The 17,973-nt window shown below is 43.3% G+C and overlaps 1 protein-coding gene and 1 long non-coding RNA gene across 2 annotated transcripts in view; both read left to right on the top strand.

Moving 5' to 3' along the window:
• The window catches only part of LOC116985021, a 225,055-nt gene that overhangs the window by 108,919 nt on the left and 98,163 nt on the right, over positions 1 to 17,973 (top strand). The window lies entirely within an intron of this gene.
• The window catches only part of LOC116985020 (NXPE family member 3-like), a 32,814-nt gene continuing 30,987 nt past the window's right edge, over positions 16,147 to 17,973 (top strand). The window contains exon 1 of the mRNA XM_033039381.1: positions 16,147 to 16,255. Coding sequence (XP_032895272.1) covers positions 16,154 to 16,255 — 102 coding nt within the window. The 5' untranslated portion in view covers positions 16,147 to 16,153. The remainder of the gene's footprint in view (positions 16,256 to 17,973) is intronic.

The following is a 17,973-nucleotide window of genomic DNA, read 5'->3' on the forward strand; positions in this document are numbered from 1 at the left end:
CAATCAGGTGCAGTGCATTCAGTGTTCACAGTTTGGTGTCGTTTACACTGGAGAAATGAAATGCAGATCAAGTGGTCGTTTTGCTGGGCACTTGCATTCTGTCGGCAAGGATGACCTGAATTTCCTGTCGCCTGCCACATTTATTCCCAATTTCACTCCCATCACCACCTGTCTGTCTACACCTCCTCCACTGCAACATTGTGACCCGAAAATAAACTAGAATAACAACACCTCAGCAAAGTCTTGGCACTTTGCAACCCTCAGGAATGAAGACTAAATTACCCAACTTCATTTCACATTACCATGCTTGCATCACTTTTTTAATTTGTATTCTTTAAAATATCTTGCTATTGATCTATAATTATGCTCCTTACATCTGATCTGAGGGGAAAACAGTAAACATCACAGGTCCACAAAACATGTCGGACTGGATTAATTCTCCTCGCATTCCTGTTTTTCAAAATAACCCCTCTGGGTCCGTGCCTGGGGTGTTTTCATCTGGAGCTATAATGTGAAAACTGTGCTTTACTGAACATGACAGTAATCTTGACGGGTTTGCCAATTACTTTAGCTTTGATGAATTATATTGTTACCCTTTGTCCAGCTAATGAACTTTGTCCATGTGAAAATGCTGTGTTTGTTTCTCAAAATCACAAACGTGAAAGAAAATAAACTTACACAAAAATATTAGTCCATAGATATTACTGGTTCATTGAAGCAACACAGTGCAGATGCTGAAGATCTGAAGCAAAATAAAAAACGGTTGATTTGCTCGACAGGACAAGCAGCGTCTACTCTAGCTTCTTAAACTGATCTGCACACCCCTAATACTAAATCAGCATGGAATACAAGGACCACTCCATGCACTACTATGGATTTGCTTTTCCTAATTGTGTTTTATATTGAAATCTTGCCTAATGCTTTTTCACCTAGCCCTCAACATCAGAAAGACCAAAAAGGTGTTTGTTGACTCAAGGAGTGCGAGGGTGAACACAATCTGTACTCATCGATGGAATGGGTACAGATCATCAGCAGAGATGGTTAACGGCTTCAGGTTTCTTGGTATCCCTGTCACGAGCAACTTTACCAGGTCCCTTTACACTGATCTAGTGCTCAAGAAAGTGAATCAGCATGTTTAATTTCTTACAGTAGGTGCAAGAGAAGTTTTACCCAAGGATTCTCTCGAATTTCTACAGATGCGCTATAGAAAGTATATTGATGGGATACACCTCTTCCTGGTATGGCAACTGCTCTGCTGTTGACTGCCTGAAACTGCAGAGAGTGGTGAACGCAGCACAGTCCACCACAGGCTCATCATTCCTTCCATCCAGTTCATATACAGTGTGTTGCACCAGGAAGGCTGGAAGTATCCTCAAGGGTGCCTACCATCTTAGCGAACTGCCACTCCCCAGATCAAGAATACCTCACACTGAAATGCCATTCCTACTACCTGCCATAGAAATGTATGTTGACTATCCTGTTCGCAGTCTACATTCCACCCCCATGCTGATGCTAAGCTTGCACTTGATGAACTGCACACCATCACCATTAGTCTTGAAGCAAAGTGCCCCGAGGCCTTGTTCATAAAAGCTGAGGAATTCAATCTGGCCAAACACAAGAGCTTGACTTCAAAATACTATCAGCACATCTCCTGTCCAACCAGAGATCTACACGCCTTCAACCACTGCTGCAGAACCAGCAAAGACTCCACCCCCCAACCACAAATCTGACTTTGAAGTTGAAGGACCAAGTACAGGAAGTCATGCAATGCTGGTCTGAGGAAAGATAGAAACATAGAAACATAGAAAATAGGTGCAGGGGTAGGCCATTCGGCTCTTCGAGCCTGCACCGCCATTCAATATGATCATGGCTGATCATCCAACTCAGTATCCTGTACCTGCCTTCTCTCCGTACCCCCTGATCCCTTTAGCTACAAGGGCCACATCTAACTCCCTCTTAAATATAGCCAATGAACTGGCCTCAACTACCTTCTGTGGCAGGGAGTTACACAGATTCACCACTCTCTGTGTGAAAAATGTATTTCTCATCTCCGTCCTAAAGGATTTCCTCATTTATCCTTAAACTGTGACCTCTTGTCCTGGACTTCCCCAACATCGGGAACAATCTTCCTGCATCTAGCCTGTCCAACCCCTTAAGAATTTTGTTCAAGAAGGAACTGCAGATGCTGGAAGATCGAAGGTACACAAAAATGCTGGAGAAACTCAGCGGGTGCAGCAGCATCTATGGAGCGAAGGAAATAGGTGACGTTTCGGGCCGAAACCCTTCTTCAGATTGATAGGGGGTGGGGGGGGGGGGGGGAGAAGGAAGGAAAAAGGGGGGAGGAGGAGCCCGAGGGCGGGGGGGGGGGGGTGGAGGAAGAAGGAACTGCAGATGCTGGAAGATTGAAGGTACACAAAAATGCTGGAGAAACTCAGCGGGTGCAGCAGCATCTATGGAGCGAAGGAAATAGACGACGTTTCAGGCCGAAACCCTTTTTCAGACTGATAGGGGGGGGGGGGGGGGGGGGGGGTGAAGGAAGGAAAAAGGGAGGAGGAGGAGCCCGAGGGCGGGGGGATGGGAGGAAGAAGGAACTGCAGATGCTGGAAGATCGAAGGTACACAAAAATCTCCTGCACCCCCTTAAGAATTTTGTATGTTTCTATAAGATCCTCCCTCAATCTTCTAAATTTTAGCGAGTACAAGCCGAGTCTATCCAGTCTTTCTTCATATGAAAGTCTTGACATCCCAGGAATCAGTCTGGTGAACCTTCTCTGTACTCCCTCAATGGCAAACAAGTGAGATCCTAGGCGACTGCTTTGAGTTGATGGACTAATCCTTACCATATAACCATATAACAATTACAGCATGGAAACAGGCCATCTCGACCCTTCTAGTCCGTGCCGAACACATAATCTCCCCTAGTCCCATATACCTGCGCTCAGACCATAACCCTCCATTCCTTTCCCATCCATATAACTATCCAATTTATTTTTTAATGATAAAAACGAACCTGCCTCCACCACCTTCACTGGAAGCTCATTCCACACAGCTACCACTCTCTGAGTAAAGAAGTTCCCCCTCATGTTACCCCTAAACTTCAGTCCCTTAATTCTCAAGTCATGTCCCCTTGTTTGAATCTTCCCTACTCTCAGTGGGAAAAGCTTTTCCACGTCAACTCTGTCTATCCCTCTCATCATTTTAAAAACCTCTATCAAGTCCCCCCTTAACCTTCTGCGCTCCAAAGAATAAAGCCCTAACTTGTTCAACCTTTCTCTGTAACTTAGTTGCTGAAACCCAGGCAACATTCTGGTAAATCTCCTCTGTACTCTCTCTATTTTGTTGACATCCTTCCTATAATTAGGCGACCAAAATTGTGCACCATACTCCAGAATTGGCCTCACCAATGCCTTGTACAATTTTAACATTACATCCCAACTTCTATACTCAATGCTCTGATTTATAAAGGCCAGCACACCAAAAGCTTTCTTTACCACCCTATCTACATGAGATTCCACTTTCAGGGAACTGTGCACAGTTATTCCCAGATCCCTCTGTTCACCTACATTCTTCAATTCCCTACCATTTACCATGTACGTCCTATTTTGATTTGTCCTGCCAAGATGTAGCACCTCACACTTATCAGCATTAAACTCCATCTGCCATCTTTCAGCCCACTCTTCCAACTGGCATAAATCTCTCTGTAGACTTTGAAACTCTACTTCATTACCCGCAACCCCACCTATCTTAGTATCATCTGCATACTTACTAATCCAATTTACCACACCATCGTCCAGATCATTGATGTACATGACAAACAACAGTGGACCCAACAAAGATCCCTGTGGCACCCCACTCGTCACTGGCCTCCAACCTGACAAACAACCATCCACCATTACTCTCTGGCATCTCCCATTCAGCCACTGTTGAATCCATCTTGCTACACCATTAATACCCAACCATTGAACCTTCTTAACCAACCTTCCATGAGGAACCTTGTCAAAGGCCTTACTGAAGTCCATATACACAACATCCACTGCTTTACCCTCATCAATTTCCCGAGTAACATCTTCAAAAAATTCAAGAAGATTAGTTAAACATGATCTTCCAGGCACAAATCCATGTTGACTGTTCCTAATCAGACCCTGTTTATCCAGATGCTTATATATATTATCTCTAAGTATTCTTTCCATTAATTTGCCCACCACTGACGTCAAACTAACAGGTCTATAATTGCTAGGTTTACTCTTAGACCCCTTTTTAAACAATGGAACAACATGCGCAGTACGCCAATCCTCCGGCACTATTCCCGTTTCTAATGACATTTGAAATATTTCTGCCATAGCCCCTGCTATTTCTACACTAACTTCCCTCAATGTCCTAGGGAATATCCTGTCCGGACCTGGAGACTTATCCACTTTTATATTTCTCAAAAGTGTCAGTACTTCCTCTTCTTTGATCCTCATAGTTTCCATAGCTACTCTACTTGTTTCCCTTACCTCACATAATTCAATATCCTTCTCCTTGGTGAATACCGAAGAAAAGAAACTGTTCAATATCTCCCCCATCTCTTTTGGCTCTGCAGATAGTTGGCCACTCTGACTCTCTAATGGACCAATTTTATCCCTCGTTATCCTTTTGCTATTAATATAGCGGTAGAAACCCTTATTCAAGGAGTTTGTCGCTAACCAAAATGAGTGTGTGTGCCACACCTGTCACAGACTTTTGTCTGTGCCCCAACCATAAACCATGGATGAACCGCGAGGAAAACATTGAAATCCAATTCTGTAGTCAAATGGGTCAAACTATCCCAAAAGGTACAAGAAATCTATCCAGCAGTTTTGCAAAGACATTAAGGATGCCAAGAGGGAATTCCAGACCACGCTGGAGTCCCTGGGCAATAACACACGTAGATTGTGGCGAGGCTTACATGTTATAAAAGGCTACAAAATGAAGTCAGATTGTATCGCTGGTAAATAAGGGCCCCTCCCCAATTAGCTCAATTCTAGGCCCGCTTTGATCAGAAGGTCGGTAGAAGAACATCATCCACCCCATCAGTCTCGGGTGTGGCTGAACCAATAGTTACTGTGGCTGACGTAAGATCGGCCTGAGAGTGATTCAGCTGAAAGCCACTGGCCTGGATGGAGTCTCCAGTCACATTGTTAGGGCCTCCCCATGGACCAGCTTTCACTACTTTCACTACTCCATACTGAAATCCCCACCTGCTTTTACAAGAGATACAAAGAATTTATTAACCAAGTATGTAAGAACATACAAGGAATTTGATTTATCAGTCAGTCATATCAAAAAAGCAGCAAGACACACAACTACATAAAATTCACTGATGGAAGGCAATAACGTATTATCTTCTTCCCTCCTTTTTTCCCGCGGTCGGGGGAGTCGAACCATCCACAGTCGGGTCGATTGAAGCTCCTGCAGCCGGCGTTAGAAGCTCCCACGTCGGAGCAATCAAAGCTTTTAGAAGACCACTATCATCGTGGGGCCAAAGCAAAGCAAGGTAGTGTGCCTCAATAACTATCATCCAGTGGCTTTGACATCCACCATCATGAAGTGCTCAGAGATGTTGGTGGTAACACACATTAACACCAGCCACCAGCCTTGATTCACTGCAGTTTGTTTACACAGCAGCACAGTAGACACCATCTCCCTGTCTCACAACTCATCTCCAGAACACCTGGACAACATACACACCTATGCCAAACTCCCATTTATCACCTATAGATCCACCTTCACCACCATAATCCCACCTAAACTGGTTAGTGTGGCAGTTGTAAGATTGGCCTTCCCGAGAGTGATTCGGCAGAATGCCACTGGCCCGTGTCCTCATCTCCAAAATCTGGACCAAAGACTCAGCATACTTCCCTGCTCCAGGATCCTCGACCTTCTGATCCATAGACCACAATAAGTGAGGATAGTCAACAACACGTACTCCACAATAATCATCAACACTGGTGCCCAAGGATGTCTTCTCAGTCCCTTACTATACTCTCCATACACTCACGACTACTGTGGGGAAACACTACTCTAACTCTAACTACAAGTTTGCAGATGACACCACTGTGGTGGGTTGTATCATGCACAATGAAGAGACAGAATACGGAAAGGAGATAGAGAGCATAGTTAGAGGATGGAGGACAATATCCATCCCCTCAATGTCAGCGAGACAAAGAAAATATTTATCAACCACAGAAGGCGCGGTGAAGTAGATGCCCCAACCTGCATCAATGATGCCAAAGTGGAAATGGTTGAGAGCTTCAAGTTCCTTAGTGTAAATATTATCAATAAGCTGTCGTGGGCCAACCTCATTGAAGCGACAACCAAGTAGGCACATTAACACCTCTGCTTCCTCAATAGACTGAGACAATTCAGCATTCTCCAATGGCTCTTACAAACTTCCACAGATGCACCAATGAAACTGTCGGAGGGTTGCATCATAGCTTAGTTTGGAACAGCTCTGCCCAAGACCACAAAAAATTGCAAAGTGTTGTGGAAGAAGCTCAGACTACCACACAGACCACTCTCCCCACCATTGACCCGACATTTCACTATACCTCAGGAGAGTAGTCAACATAATCAAGGACCCTGGCACCGCTCTCTGTTTAGGCAGGAGAAATAGAGTGGCTGAATGGGAGACGCCAGAGATTAATGGTGGATGGCTGTTTGTCAGGTTGGAGGCAGGTGACTAGTGGGGTGCCTCAGGGATCTGTGTTGGGTCCACTGTTATTTGTCATGCACATCAATGATCTGGATGATGGTGTGGTAAATTGGATTAGTAAGTATGCAGATGATACGAAGATAGGTGGTGTTGTGGATAATGAAGTAGATTTTCAAAGTCTACAGAGAGATTTATGCCAGTTGGAAGAGTGGGCTGAAAGATGGCACATGGAGTTTAATGCTGATAAGTGTGAGGTGCTACATCTTGGCAGGACAAATCAAAATAGGACGTACATGGTAAATGGTAGCGAATTGAGGAATGCAGTTGAACAGAGGGATCTAGGAATAACTGTGCATAGTTCCCTGAAGGTGGAATCTCATGTAGATAGGGTGGTAAAGAAAGATTTTGGTGTGCTGGCCTTTATAAATCAGAGCATTGAGTATAAAAGTTGGGATGTAATGTTAAAATTGTACAAGGCATTAGTGAGACCAATTCTGGAGTATGGTGTACAATTTTGGTCACCCAATTATAGGAAGGATATCAAAAAAATAGAGAGAGTAGAGGAGATTTACTAGAATGTTGCCTGGATTTCAGCAACCAAGTTACAGAGAAAGGTTGAATAAGTTAGGTCTTTATTCTCTGGAGTGCAGAAGGTTAAGGGGGGACTTGATAGAGGTCTTTAAAATTATGAGAGGAATAGACAGAGTTGACGTGGACAAGCTTTTCCCATTGAGAGTAGGGAAGATTCAAACAAGAGGACATGACTTCAGAATTAATGGACAGAAGTTTAAGGGTAACATGAGGGGGAACTTCTTTACTCAGAGAGTGGTGGCGGTGTGGAATGAGCTTCCAGTGGAAGTGGTGGAGGCAGGTTCGATTTTATCATTTAAAAATAAATTGGATAGGTATATGGATGGGAAAGGAATGGAGGGTTATGGTCTGAGTGCAGGTAAATGGGACTAGGGGGAAATAATTGTTCGGCACGGACTTGTAGGGCCGAGATGGCCTGTTTCCGTGCTGTAATTGTTATATGGTTATGTGTTAGATGAGATTGGAGAAGCCAATTTCTCTTTGCCCTACATTGTACTCGATTGTACTGATGTGTGTACTTTCTAATTTCATTGAATAGCATCTAAATAAAGCTTTTCACTGTACCTTTGTCCAAGTGTCAATAATAGTAAGATTAAATGAGAATTTACCAGTTTGAAGTTTGATCTTTATTTTATGAGGAATTACGATGAGGGATTACGTGAAGAAGCCCCGTTCAGCCGCACGTGCGTCAATCTTCAAAGCAGCGGTGTGAAATCACAGATAATAATAGTGACTGAAGTATGATAGTAAGATAAAAGAAGACTAGAACTACCAGATGATCTTAATGAAGGCTGGGAGCGGAGGGCACGTAATCCCTCATCGTAACTCCTTATAAAATAAAGATCAAACTTCAAACTGGTAAGTTCTCGTTTAATCTTACTATTTTACTTCGGAGTCACGTGAGTGACTACGTGAAGATTTCAAAGCTCTGTGATGTCATGCCGCAGATTCAAATCCGGCCTCTCACTGCAATGATTGACTCAATCATAATTAAAATTATCAATAAAACATCACTCAAACATTGCTTAACGAATCAACGGTTTATTTGAACAACAATAATAGTAACCCCTCTATCCCAGGGGGAAACTATGTAACTGAACTTAAAACAGAATCGGCAAAAAAACCCCAGCCTTGTAATCGGCTTATGGTAAAACCTTTGGAACATCAGTTCACTTGACCATCCTGCGGCCTCGCGAATATGACCTATAGGCACGTCCATCGCCCTGGCCGCTGAAGTTGCTGCCGCCCTGGTGGAATGAGATTTAAAATTATCAGTGTCATTCCCAGCGTTTACCAGAACCTGCTTTAGCCACCTTGAAATAGTTTGCGCTGACACCTTACTGTGCATTTTTTTGTGGCTTATGAACAATGCTGACTCTGTTCCCCTCAAGGCTCTGGTAGCCTCAATATATCGGGACAAGTATGACACTACACACAGCCGGGAATCCTTGGGGAATGCCGAAAAGACAATCTTATATCCTGTCACACCAATTCTACTCTGCTTGAGCAAATCATAAACATAAAAAGTAATGGCATCTGCTGACACATCATCCTGTCCAGCCGCAGCATTTATAATGTCTGCACTCGCTGGGCTGAAACCAACGCCATAAGCTTGACCACCTTCATGGTGAGTTTTGCTAATGATAGTACTGTGACAGGCTCCCACTCGCAAAGCAGCATTAAAACTTCGCTCACATTCCAGATAACCGAGTACCTGGGTTTGGGAGGATTGGAATTAAACACTCCCTTCATGAATTTAGAGACTGATGGGTGAGTCCCTACTGAATGTAATTCTGACACCATAGGTAAGTATGAGGACAGAGCACGTCTGGCTGTGTTAATCGCACTATAACTTAACTTTTCATCAAAAAAGAGAGTTGACAAAAACTCTATTACATCTGTGATCCCTGCATTTTCATATGTAACATTGTGCCCTAAACAGAACACCTCCCACTTTCTTATTGAAGAGATGTATTGCTTTTGTGTACTATCTCTCCAGGCCGCAGTGATAACATCCATGGAGCGCTCGGATAATCCTCTCCCCAGGTATGGTCTCCTTAGAATCTGCAAATCAACAGATCAATATGATCATGTAACGGATGCTGATCCCCAGTTACTGGATTCACCAGTAGATTTTTGTGTGTTGGGAACAATCACGTGAGGCTCAGTAGCCATCTCCAATACATGAGCATACCATGGCTGAGTAGACCAGTCAGGTACCACCAATACTCATGAAGCGGAGTCCTGCTTAATTTTTTGCATGCATGATGAGACAGAATGGAGGAAATACATATATAAACATTCCTCCCCAGTGCAACGAGAACATATCCACACCTGCTGCTTCTGGATCATGTTCCCATGCGACATATTTAGGCAACTGGTGGTTTAATCTGGATGCAAACAAATCGATATCTGGCATTCCAAACCTAGCAACAACATTTTCAAATATCTCACGGTTCAACATCCATTCTATGTTGTCAGTAAATTGTCGTGACCTTGTGTCTGCGACTGTGTTGAACCTCCCCGGCAAATAAATGGCTGAAATCCAAATATTCTTGTCAATAACCAGCTCCAGATCTGGTTAGCCAAGCTATTACAAGCTTTTGATTTTACTCCACCCATATGATTCAAATATGCTACTGCTGTAGTATTGTCAACTTGCAACTGAACATGTACATGCCTTTTAGCAAGACAGTAAGCTTTAAGCCCATAGAATGTTCCCAGAAGCTCTAAATAATGGATCCCTCTCAATTGCAGAAGGGATGCCTCATCAGTATTCCATCTGCCTCCACAGCTGGAAAACATGTCAGTAGCTCCCCAACCTTGGCCACTGACATCAGTCTGTAAAATTATAGAAGGTGGATCAACCAATACCTTCCTTGTGCTGCTTGCCACATTCATCAACCACCATAATATCTCAGAAATAGCTTCAGTGGGCAATTTCATAAGCCTATCAAAATGGCCTGCATGCGCTTTCAATGCTTGTTGTTTAGCTTGTTGTAATTCTTGATAATGCAGAAGCCCATACTGCACAGCTGGAAAAGCAGCCACAAACTTGCCAATCAACTTGGCTACTTGTCTAATTGACGGTAGTTGTTTCTCCAGCAGCTTGACACACTCTTCAATTAACTGCTGCCTTTTATCACTTGGCAGAGTCACTAGCATCTGATCTGAGTTAATGGTGAACCCCAAGTAATCAATCACTTTAACTGGTGGATAACAAACCCCAATTGTTCCAAAGTGATTTTAACAGCTGACTGATGATTCAGCTGCCTCCCGAGTGTTTCCTACAATAAAAATATCATCCAAATAGGCCATTACCACATCATCCTGAGTTCGGAGTAAGCCAAGAAATGGCTTTAACAATTTGGTAAACAATCTCGGAGCTGAGGTTTAAATCATTTGGCAAAGCTTTGAATTGCCACAATTGATCCATCCAGCTAAACTTCAAAAATCTCCTATCATCCCAATGAACAGACACTGAGTAATAAGCATCCTTGAGATATATGCTTGCCATATAACACCCTTTGGACACCAGCTGCTTAGCAGTAGAAAAGTTTTCCATCTTAAAGTGTCTATATTGGACAAAAGGGTTGAGGCTCATTAGGTCTAGAATGATTCTACACCCCCCATCTTTTTTAGATCTTGGAAAGATACTTGACACAAACTGATGGGCTTGCTGACCCGCTTTCTCAATTACCCCTTTTTTACACAATGTCTCAAACTCAGCCTGTATTTGTATATTCTCTTCGTGTGAAAACACGAGTGTCTGATATGGGACATGCTGAGTGGGTAGACACACAGTAGGGCAGAATTCAATCCGAAACCCTTCTATACTACTCAGCACAAAAGGGTCTGATGTTATCTCTTGCCATTCTTTGAGAAACAAGTGTAACCTGCCCCCAACATTAACATCTTCCCCACTTAACTTACTTCTTGAAGAGCTTCATCTCTTACCTGCACATTAGCTGGCTGGACTTGCTGCCCCCGGCTCCTCATATGGAAAGTCATCTTAGCCTTAGTGCCTGTAGCTGGATACCAGGGTCGTGAGTTGGTAAATGAACGACTCGTTCCCTCACCAGTCCCTGTGAATGTTCCCGGTCGATATGGGAAAAACTTTTTCCCCATTCGGCCACTTGATGGCATTTTTATGAGACTGACTGTTTTCGCCTCCTCGTCCAGTTCCTTAACTCCCTTTGCAAGGTTCTCCCCGAACAACAAATTGGGCAACTGGACATTATTCGGCTTGCATAATGCTGCAAATTTCGGGTGAATAACAGGACGTATGGCACTTTTCCTGAGGCCGTTAATCTCAGATTGTGCACGACAGAACAGTCCCAGAGCACCCTGGTGTACTTCCGTCAAGTGCCCCTCAACCAATATTCTGGCAAATGCAGTAATTCCTGCTGCTATCAATTTGAGCACTCTCTGCACCTTCAGTTCCTGTGCTCTCACTCCAACCCCCATTTGGCCCCATATAACATGGTTGACCATTGGCACCTTAAGCAACTCACAGTTGACTGGGGCTACATACATTTTTGCAGTATCGTTCATAGTTAACTCCTCGAGCTGGTGGGAGAGCATATAATTAATGGTAGTTGCCAGCTCTTCACCTAATAGCTCCCCTGCTTCCTTGGGGACTGCAAACTTAGCTGCCAGATTAGGCACCATGGCCTCTTGTCCATCACCCTTAGGGCTATACATAGCCATCACCCCGGCATCAGCATCTTCCTGACACGGCTCACCCTCCTCCTCCATAGGGGGGCGATTCTGCAGCCCTGCAACAGGCACTGCTGACACAGGCTCTCCATCAGCCTGGCGAGGACTGCTCTCCTCCTCTCGGAGCGCGTCCTTTGCAAGCAACCTCTCCAACAGGCGCTCGATCAGGGAGAGCCGTGAAGCAACGGTCTCTCCTGGAGGTACAACCTCCTGGCCCGACTCTGGGTCTATGGGCCTGACAGACTTAGATGTAGCCGGCGCGGCTCCTCTGCTCTCAGGCAATGAGTCTGCTCTCACAAGCCCCCCTGCTTGCGACAAAGTCGGTGAGCTAGGCAGGCACCCACTGACCGCATTCTCTCGATCTTCCATCTCCTTTGCAACGGGTCGTCTTGCCTTCACCTTGCTAGTTTTCTGCATTCTCCGGAGCACAACCTCCAACACAGAAAGCAGCCTCAAAAGAATAAGTCGAGGCACTTACCTCGAGTTTTAACTTATCCGCTTGGAGAAGCGCTGCTGCTCCAACCGGCCACTTGCACCAATGCGTCTGACGTAAGGACGCACGTGCGGCTGAACGGGGCTTCTTCATGTAGTCACTCACGTGACTCCAAAGTAAAACAAACCTGAAATATTTTTGTTTCTTTTCTACTTTCTGGGACAAGAGACAGGAGCATGAAAGCCTATCGTGCAGACTTAAAAACAGCTTAATCCCCTGAACCAACCACCTATTTCACACTCCCTTCCAGAGGTGCTGACATTTTTACTCTTAACACTACCTGATACAGTTATTCCACGATTGCACTTTGATTGTCTTTGCTCTACTTCAAAGAGTACAACAATCTTTTCCCCAATCTGCTGCTTTGTATTTATAGGTGTATCTATCATTGCCATATACTGCTTGTAGGTGCAGCAGGCAGTGAAGAAAGCGAATGGTATGTTAGCTTTCATAGCAAAAGGATTTGAGTATAGGAGCAGGGAGGTTCTACTGCAGTTGTACAGGGTCTTGGTGAGACCACACCTGGAGTATTGCGTACAGTTTTGGTCTCCAAATCTGAGGAAGGACATTATTGCCATAGAGGGAGTGCAGAGAAGGTTCACCAGACTGATTCCTGGGATGTCAGGACTGTCTTATGAAGAAAGACTGGATAGATTTGGTTTATACTCTCTAGAATTTAGGAGATTGAGAGGGGATCTTATAGAAACTTACAAAATTCTTAAGGGGTTGGACAGGCTAGATGCAGGAAGATTGCTCCCGATGTTGGGGAAGTCCAGGACAAGGGGTCACAGCTTAAGGATAAGGGGGAAATCCTTTAAAACCGAGATGAGAATAACTTTTTTCACACAGAGAGTGGTGAATCTCTGGAACTCCCTGCCACAGAGGGTAGTCGGGGCCAGTTCATTGGCTATATTTAAGAGGGAGTTAAGATGTGGCCCTTGTGGCTAAGGGGATCAGAGGGTATGGAGAGAAGGCAGGTACGGGATACTGAGTTGGATGATCAGCCATGATCATATTGAATGGCGGTGCAGGCTCGAAGGGCCAAATGGCCTACTCCTGCACCTAATTTCTATGTTTCTATGTTTGCTGTGTAAACTTCATCTGAACAAGGAAATTAATTGCAACCTATATATATATAACCATAAACTAATCTGAATTTGACTCATTTATTTTTTTGACATAAAATGGTACCTCTGTACTGTCTTACACAACTAGATATATTTTAACTTTTAACTGTATCATTCGGTCTGGCACTGATCCCAAATCACTTGAAAGAGTTTGTGGCCATCTTTAAGGGTGACCAATCCATTGTGCAGCCCCTTTCAAGATGTTCTTTGGGAAATAAACTTTTAAAATTGGTTTCTTGTTTTTTTCATTCCAATGAAGAGTCCTTGACCTGAAAAGTCAATTTTGTTTCACTCACTGATCACCTTAAACTTTCTTTGGTTTAAAGAGATTCAGCAGAATATACTGAGAAAGCACCTTGACTGATGGTGTAATTGTATGGTGTGATATTTCCAACGCCGGTTGGCCTCGCACCGATCTATCAGGGGAACAACACATCTCACCATAGATAGCATCTATATGAATCATCTCAAGAATCTGGCATCTATCATCAAGTCCATGCCCACTTCTTACTGCTTCCCCCAGGCTCAAGCCTCACACAATCAGCTTCAGACCAGCTGCTTTCCTACAACTGTCAGGTGTTTGAACAACCTGCATAACCCTAATCCTGACTTGGCAGCGGAACATTTCGACCCACTTCTTGCAATACCATGAATTCGTTTTGCTCCTTGTTAACACTGATGTCCTGCTTTTTATATTTTTTATTATTGTTCTTGCCTTTCATCTCTTGAGGAGGAAGTCAGAAATGTTCTCACGGAAGTTCAATACACAGTTTTACTCCGTGCTGTTCATGATGTCAATGGCCAAACTAAATAACTTTTACTGAATACTTTAATTTTTATAAAAATGAGTGTCAAGTTTATTTCGTCTGAAGAAGCGTCTGATCACGTTGCACACGGAACAGGTGTGCGTGTAGAATGAGTGGGTGTGCCATTATATAATGACAAAAATGCAGAAGGACAGTGGAACTGGGAGGAGACGACTTCCCAATTTAGCACGACTGTTTGAAGCATTCATTCGTGCTAAATGTGACCAGGTAATACCAACATCAATCTGTCTCCTGCAGTTAATTTCAAAGCTTCTCTACACCAATGAAAGAAAATAATTGCAGATCGCAGGTAATTCAACGCCGTCGCGAACTCGTTTAAGTTATTATGTTTTAGAATCAAATAAACTGTTCGTGTCTGAGAAAACACCCTCGCGATAAAAGCTGATACAAGGAACCGCAGATGCTGGTTGACAAAGTAAAAGACACGAAGTGCTGGAGTAACTCAGCGAGTAACTCTGGATAACTTGGATAGGCGATGATTCTGGTCGGGACCCTTCTTGTGACTGATTGTGGCGTGGAGGTCTTTTTTTGAGGGTAGATATTGCTGCCCCTAGAAACAGTATATCCGACCAACCACCACCACCACAACCTCTCCAACCACCACAATCAGTCTGAAGAAGGGACTCGACGACAAACTCCATCTTATCGATGTTCTCCAGAGATGCCGCCAGATAAAAGCTGCGGCTTTGAATTCTCGGAAGTAAACTGGTTTAAAATGATGAGAGGGATAGACAGAGTTGACGTGGAAAAGCTTTTCCCACTGAGAGTAGGGAAGATTCAAACAAGGGGACATGACTTGAGAATTAAGGGACTGAAGTTTAGGGGTAACATGAGGGGGAACTTCTTTACGCAGAGAGTGGTAGCTGTGTGGAATGAGCTTCCAGTGAAGGTGGTGGAGGCAGGTTCGTTTTTATCATTTAAAAATAAATTGGATAGTTATATGGATGGGAAAGGAATGGAGGGTTATGGTCTGAGCGCAGGTATATGGGACTAGGGGAGACTATGTGTTCGGCACGGACTAGAGGGGTCGAGATGGCCTGTTTCCGTGCTGTAATTGTTATATGGTTATATGGTTATATGGTGATGGAGTGCTGATTCATAGACCTATTATTTAATGTGTTTTCGACAATATTTAAAGCACGGGGCAGATCATAGATTGGCTTTCACGATGAATGGCATAACGCTAAATCAATATCACAGGTTGATCAATAAATCCGATGACGGGCGGAAAATTGCGGATGATGCGTGCGGATGTTTTACCAGGGGTCTTCGTGGGTTCAGGGACCAGAATATTAGATTATATTGACATTGGAACCAAGTGCTAAAGTTGACAGCTTCAGCAGAAGTCATGTAACCCGACGGCCGGGTGACAATTTTCTAACAGAACACTGTACTTAACGTAGTGAAGAGACAATTGCATACGAAACGTAACTAACTTCATACCAAAGATATTCCTCCAGTCCTTTGCCACAGTTTTACTCCCACTGTCGTTTTCTAAAGTTCCAGTGAGGGGGTTCCCAGTGAACTCACTGTGGTGGATGTTAATTTGTGTTTATTTTGTGTTTTGTTGTTTATTATTATTTGTATGACTGCAGGCAACGAAATTTCGTTCAGACCGAAAGGTTCTGTGTAAAGTTAACGTGTGAAGTCACGGGCGGAAACTCTCGAGCTCTTAATTGTTTTCTTAGTTGTAGATGTACACGGGATTGCGGGGGGCCTCCAACATGGACAAACAAGCTACAATAAAACCCACTCGTGTCGGACGGTTCCTGATTGTGGCGTTGCTGGCACTGGCATTGGTGTTTCTAAACTTGCGGCATATAAAGGTGCGTAGAAACATAAAACTAACGCTCATGCCACCACGCATTAAATTGATAACTGTGTAAAATAGAATTGATTAAACGAGAACTTACCGTTTGAAGTTTGATTTTGAAGTGCCAGATGGGCATCAGCTTGGGGTGGGATGTAAACCTCGGTCAGGATGATGGAGGTGAATTCCCTCAGTAGGGAGAAGGGACGGCACTTCACCGCCAGATGTTTGAGGTGTGGAGAGCAGTAGTTGGATAGGACTGCCACGTCTGAGCTCCACGCAGAATTGACCATGAGGCAGATACCCCTCCTCTCCCTTTCCCAGATGCCAGTGTAGGTCCATACGGTGGATGGAGAACCCTTCAGGCTGGACTGCTGAGTCTGGGGAGCTGGGGGTGAGCCATGTCTCTGGGAAACAGAACACAGAGCATTCCCTCAGCTCCCTTTGTTAAAGCAGCCTTGCCCTTAATGCTTCCACTTTATTTTCAAGGGACTGTACATTGGTCAGTAGGGAGAGGGGATCGAAGTCCCCTGCGCTTCAGTCTGATCTGAAATCCTGCCCATCGGCCACGTTTCCAGAACACAATTTAGCAATGTTACAAAATGTTGAGATTTAACAAATCAAGTCTGCAATGTATCCCATCAGATAAAGCATTAAAAGGAAGTTTAATTTGACACCTAATTCACTTTCATATCTTCGTATTAAAGTAATGGCCATTTTCATACTCTGAAATTAGCATCTTGTTCCCTTTTGCTTTTGCATTGACAACACACAAGTTGTGATCGAGGACAGTCAAAAGCCCATAACTTTCTTAAAAATTAAGAGAACTGAATGAAATTTTCAGTTGTTATAGATTGAAGCATTCTGAAACAAATATAAAACATCTTACTTGGATGACCTGAAATTAAAGCATATAATTAGTTAATTACCTAATTGTAGCTAATTATAAAATTGCCCGTTGTGACGGAAATAGTAATAAACACCCAGACTGCCTTGAAATTTCAAAAATGTGATATTCTCAAGATCAGAACTTTCATATTATTGTATTATATGCTGTAAGTCCATAACAGATAGGTAAATAAATTACATTTCTAGCAATAGACCAAGTCTTTATGGAGAAGATCAGTTGCTAGCTGGTACATTGGCACATCATAATCAGTAGCATCATCATACTACTCAGACTGTAACTCTGTACACCTTGTCTTTCCTCAACTTTTCAATTTTGGCATTGTAAACTACAAGTTTTTGCTCTTCAAACGACACGTGACATGCCTTTCTGCCCACTAATTTCCCATTAAGAATGTCCTATAGATTCAATTTCTTAAGAAACTGAATTTTTTTTAAATAGCCTAAGTATCCAAATAACAAACTAATCCCATTCACACAAGAATTCACAATATAACATGATTTTTAAATCTCACTGTCATGAAGTCATATGCCAGATGGAAGGAATTTGATGTTTAATTCCCATAAATTAATCTAGAAACATCCACTCAATATAATCAACATTTTTATTATTTTGCACAATACGTGACTAAAACTGATATTTAGTATACAAATATTGACTATGGGTGGACAATAACACAAAATATCAACGATTTAGATGCTCTTGTGACATGATTGTCAAAAAACCCAATTTAAATCATATTTCTAGTGGGTTTTTCTGGAACGCGATCGATTGGAACGTTGCATTTGCGGTGAATTTGAACCCCATATCGGCAAGAAAAACACTGC

The sequence above is a fragment of the Amblyraja radiata genome, chromosome 21 (assembly GCF_010909765.2).
Source record: "Amblyraja radiata isolate CabotCenter1 chromosome 21, sAmbRad1.1.pri, whole genome shotgun sequence".
Classification (NCBI taxonomy): Eukaryota; Metazoa; Chordata; class Chondrichthyes; order Rajiformes; family Rajidae; genus Amblyraja; species Amblyraja radiata.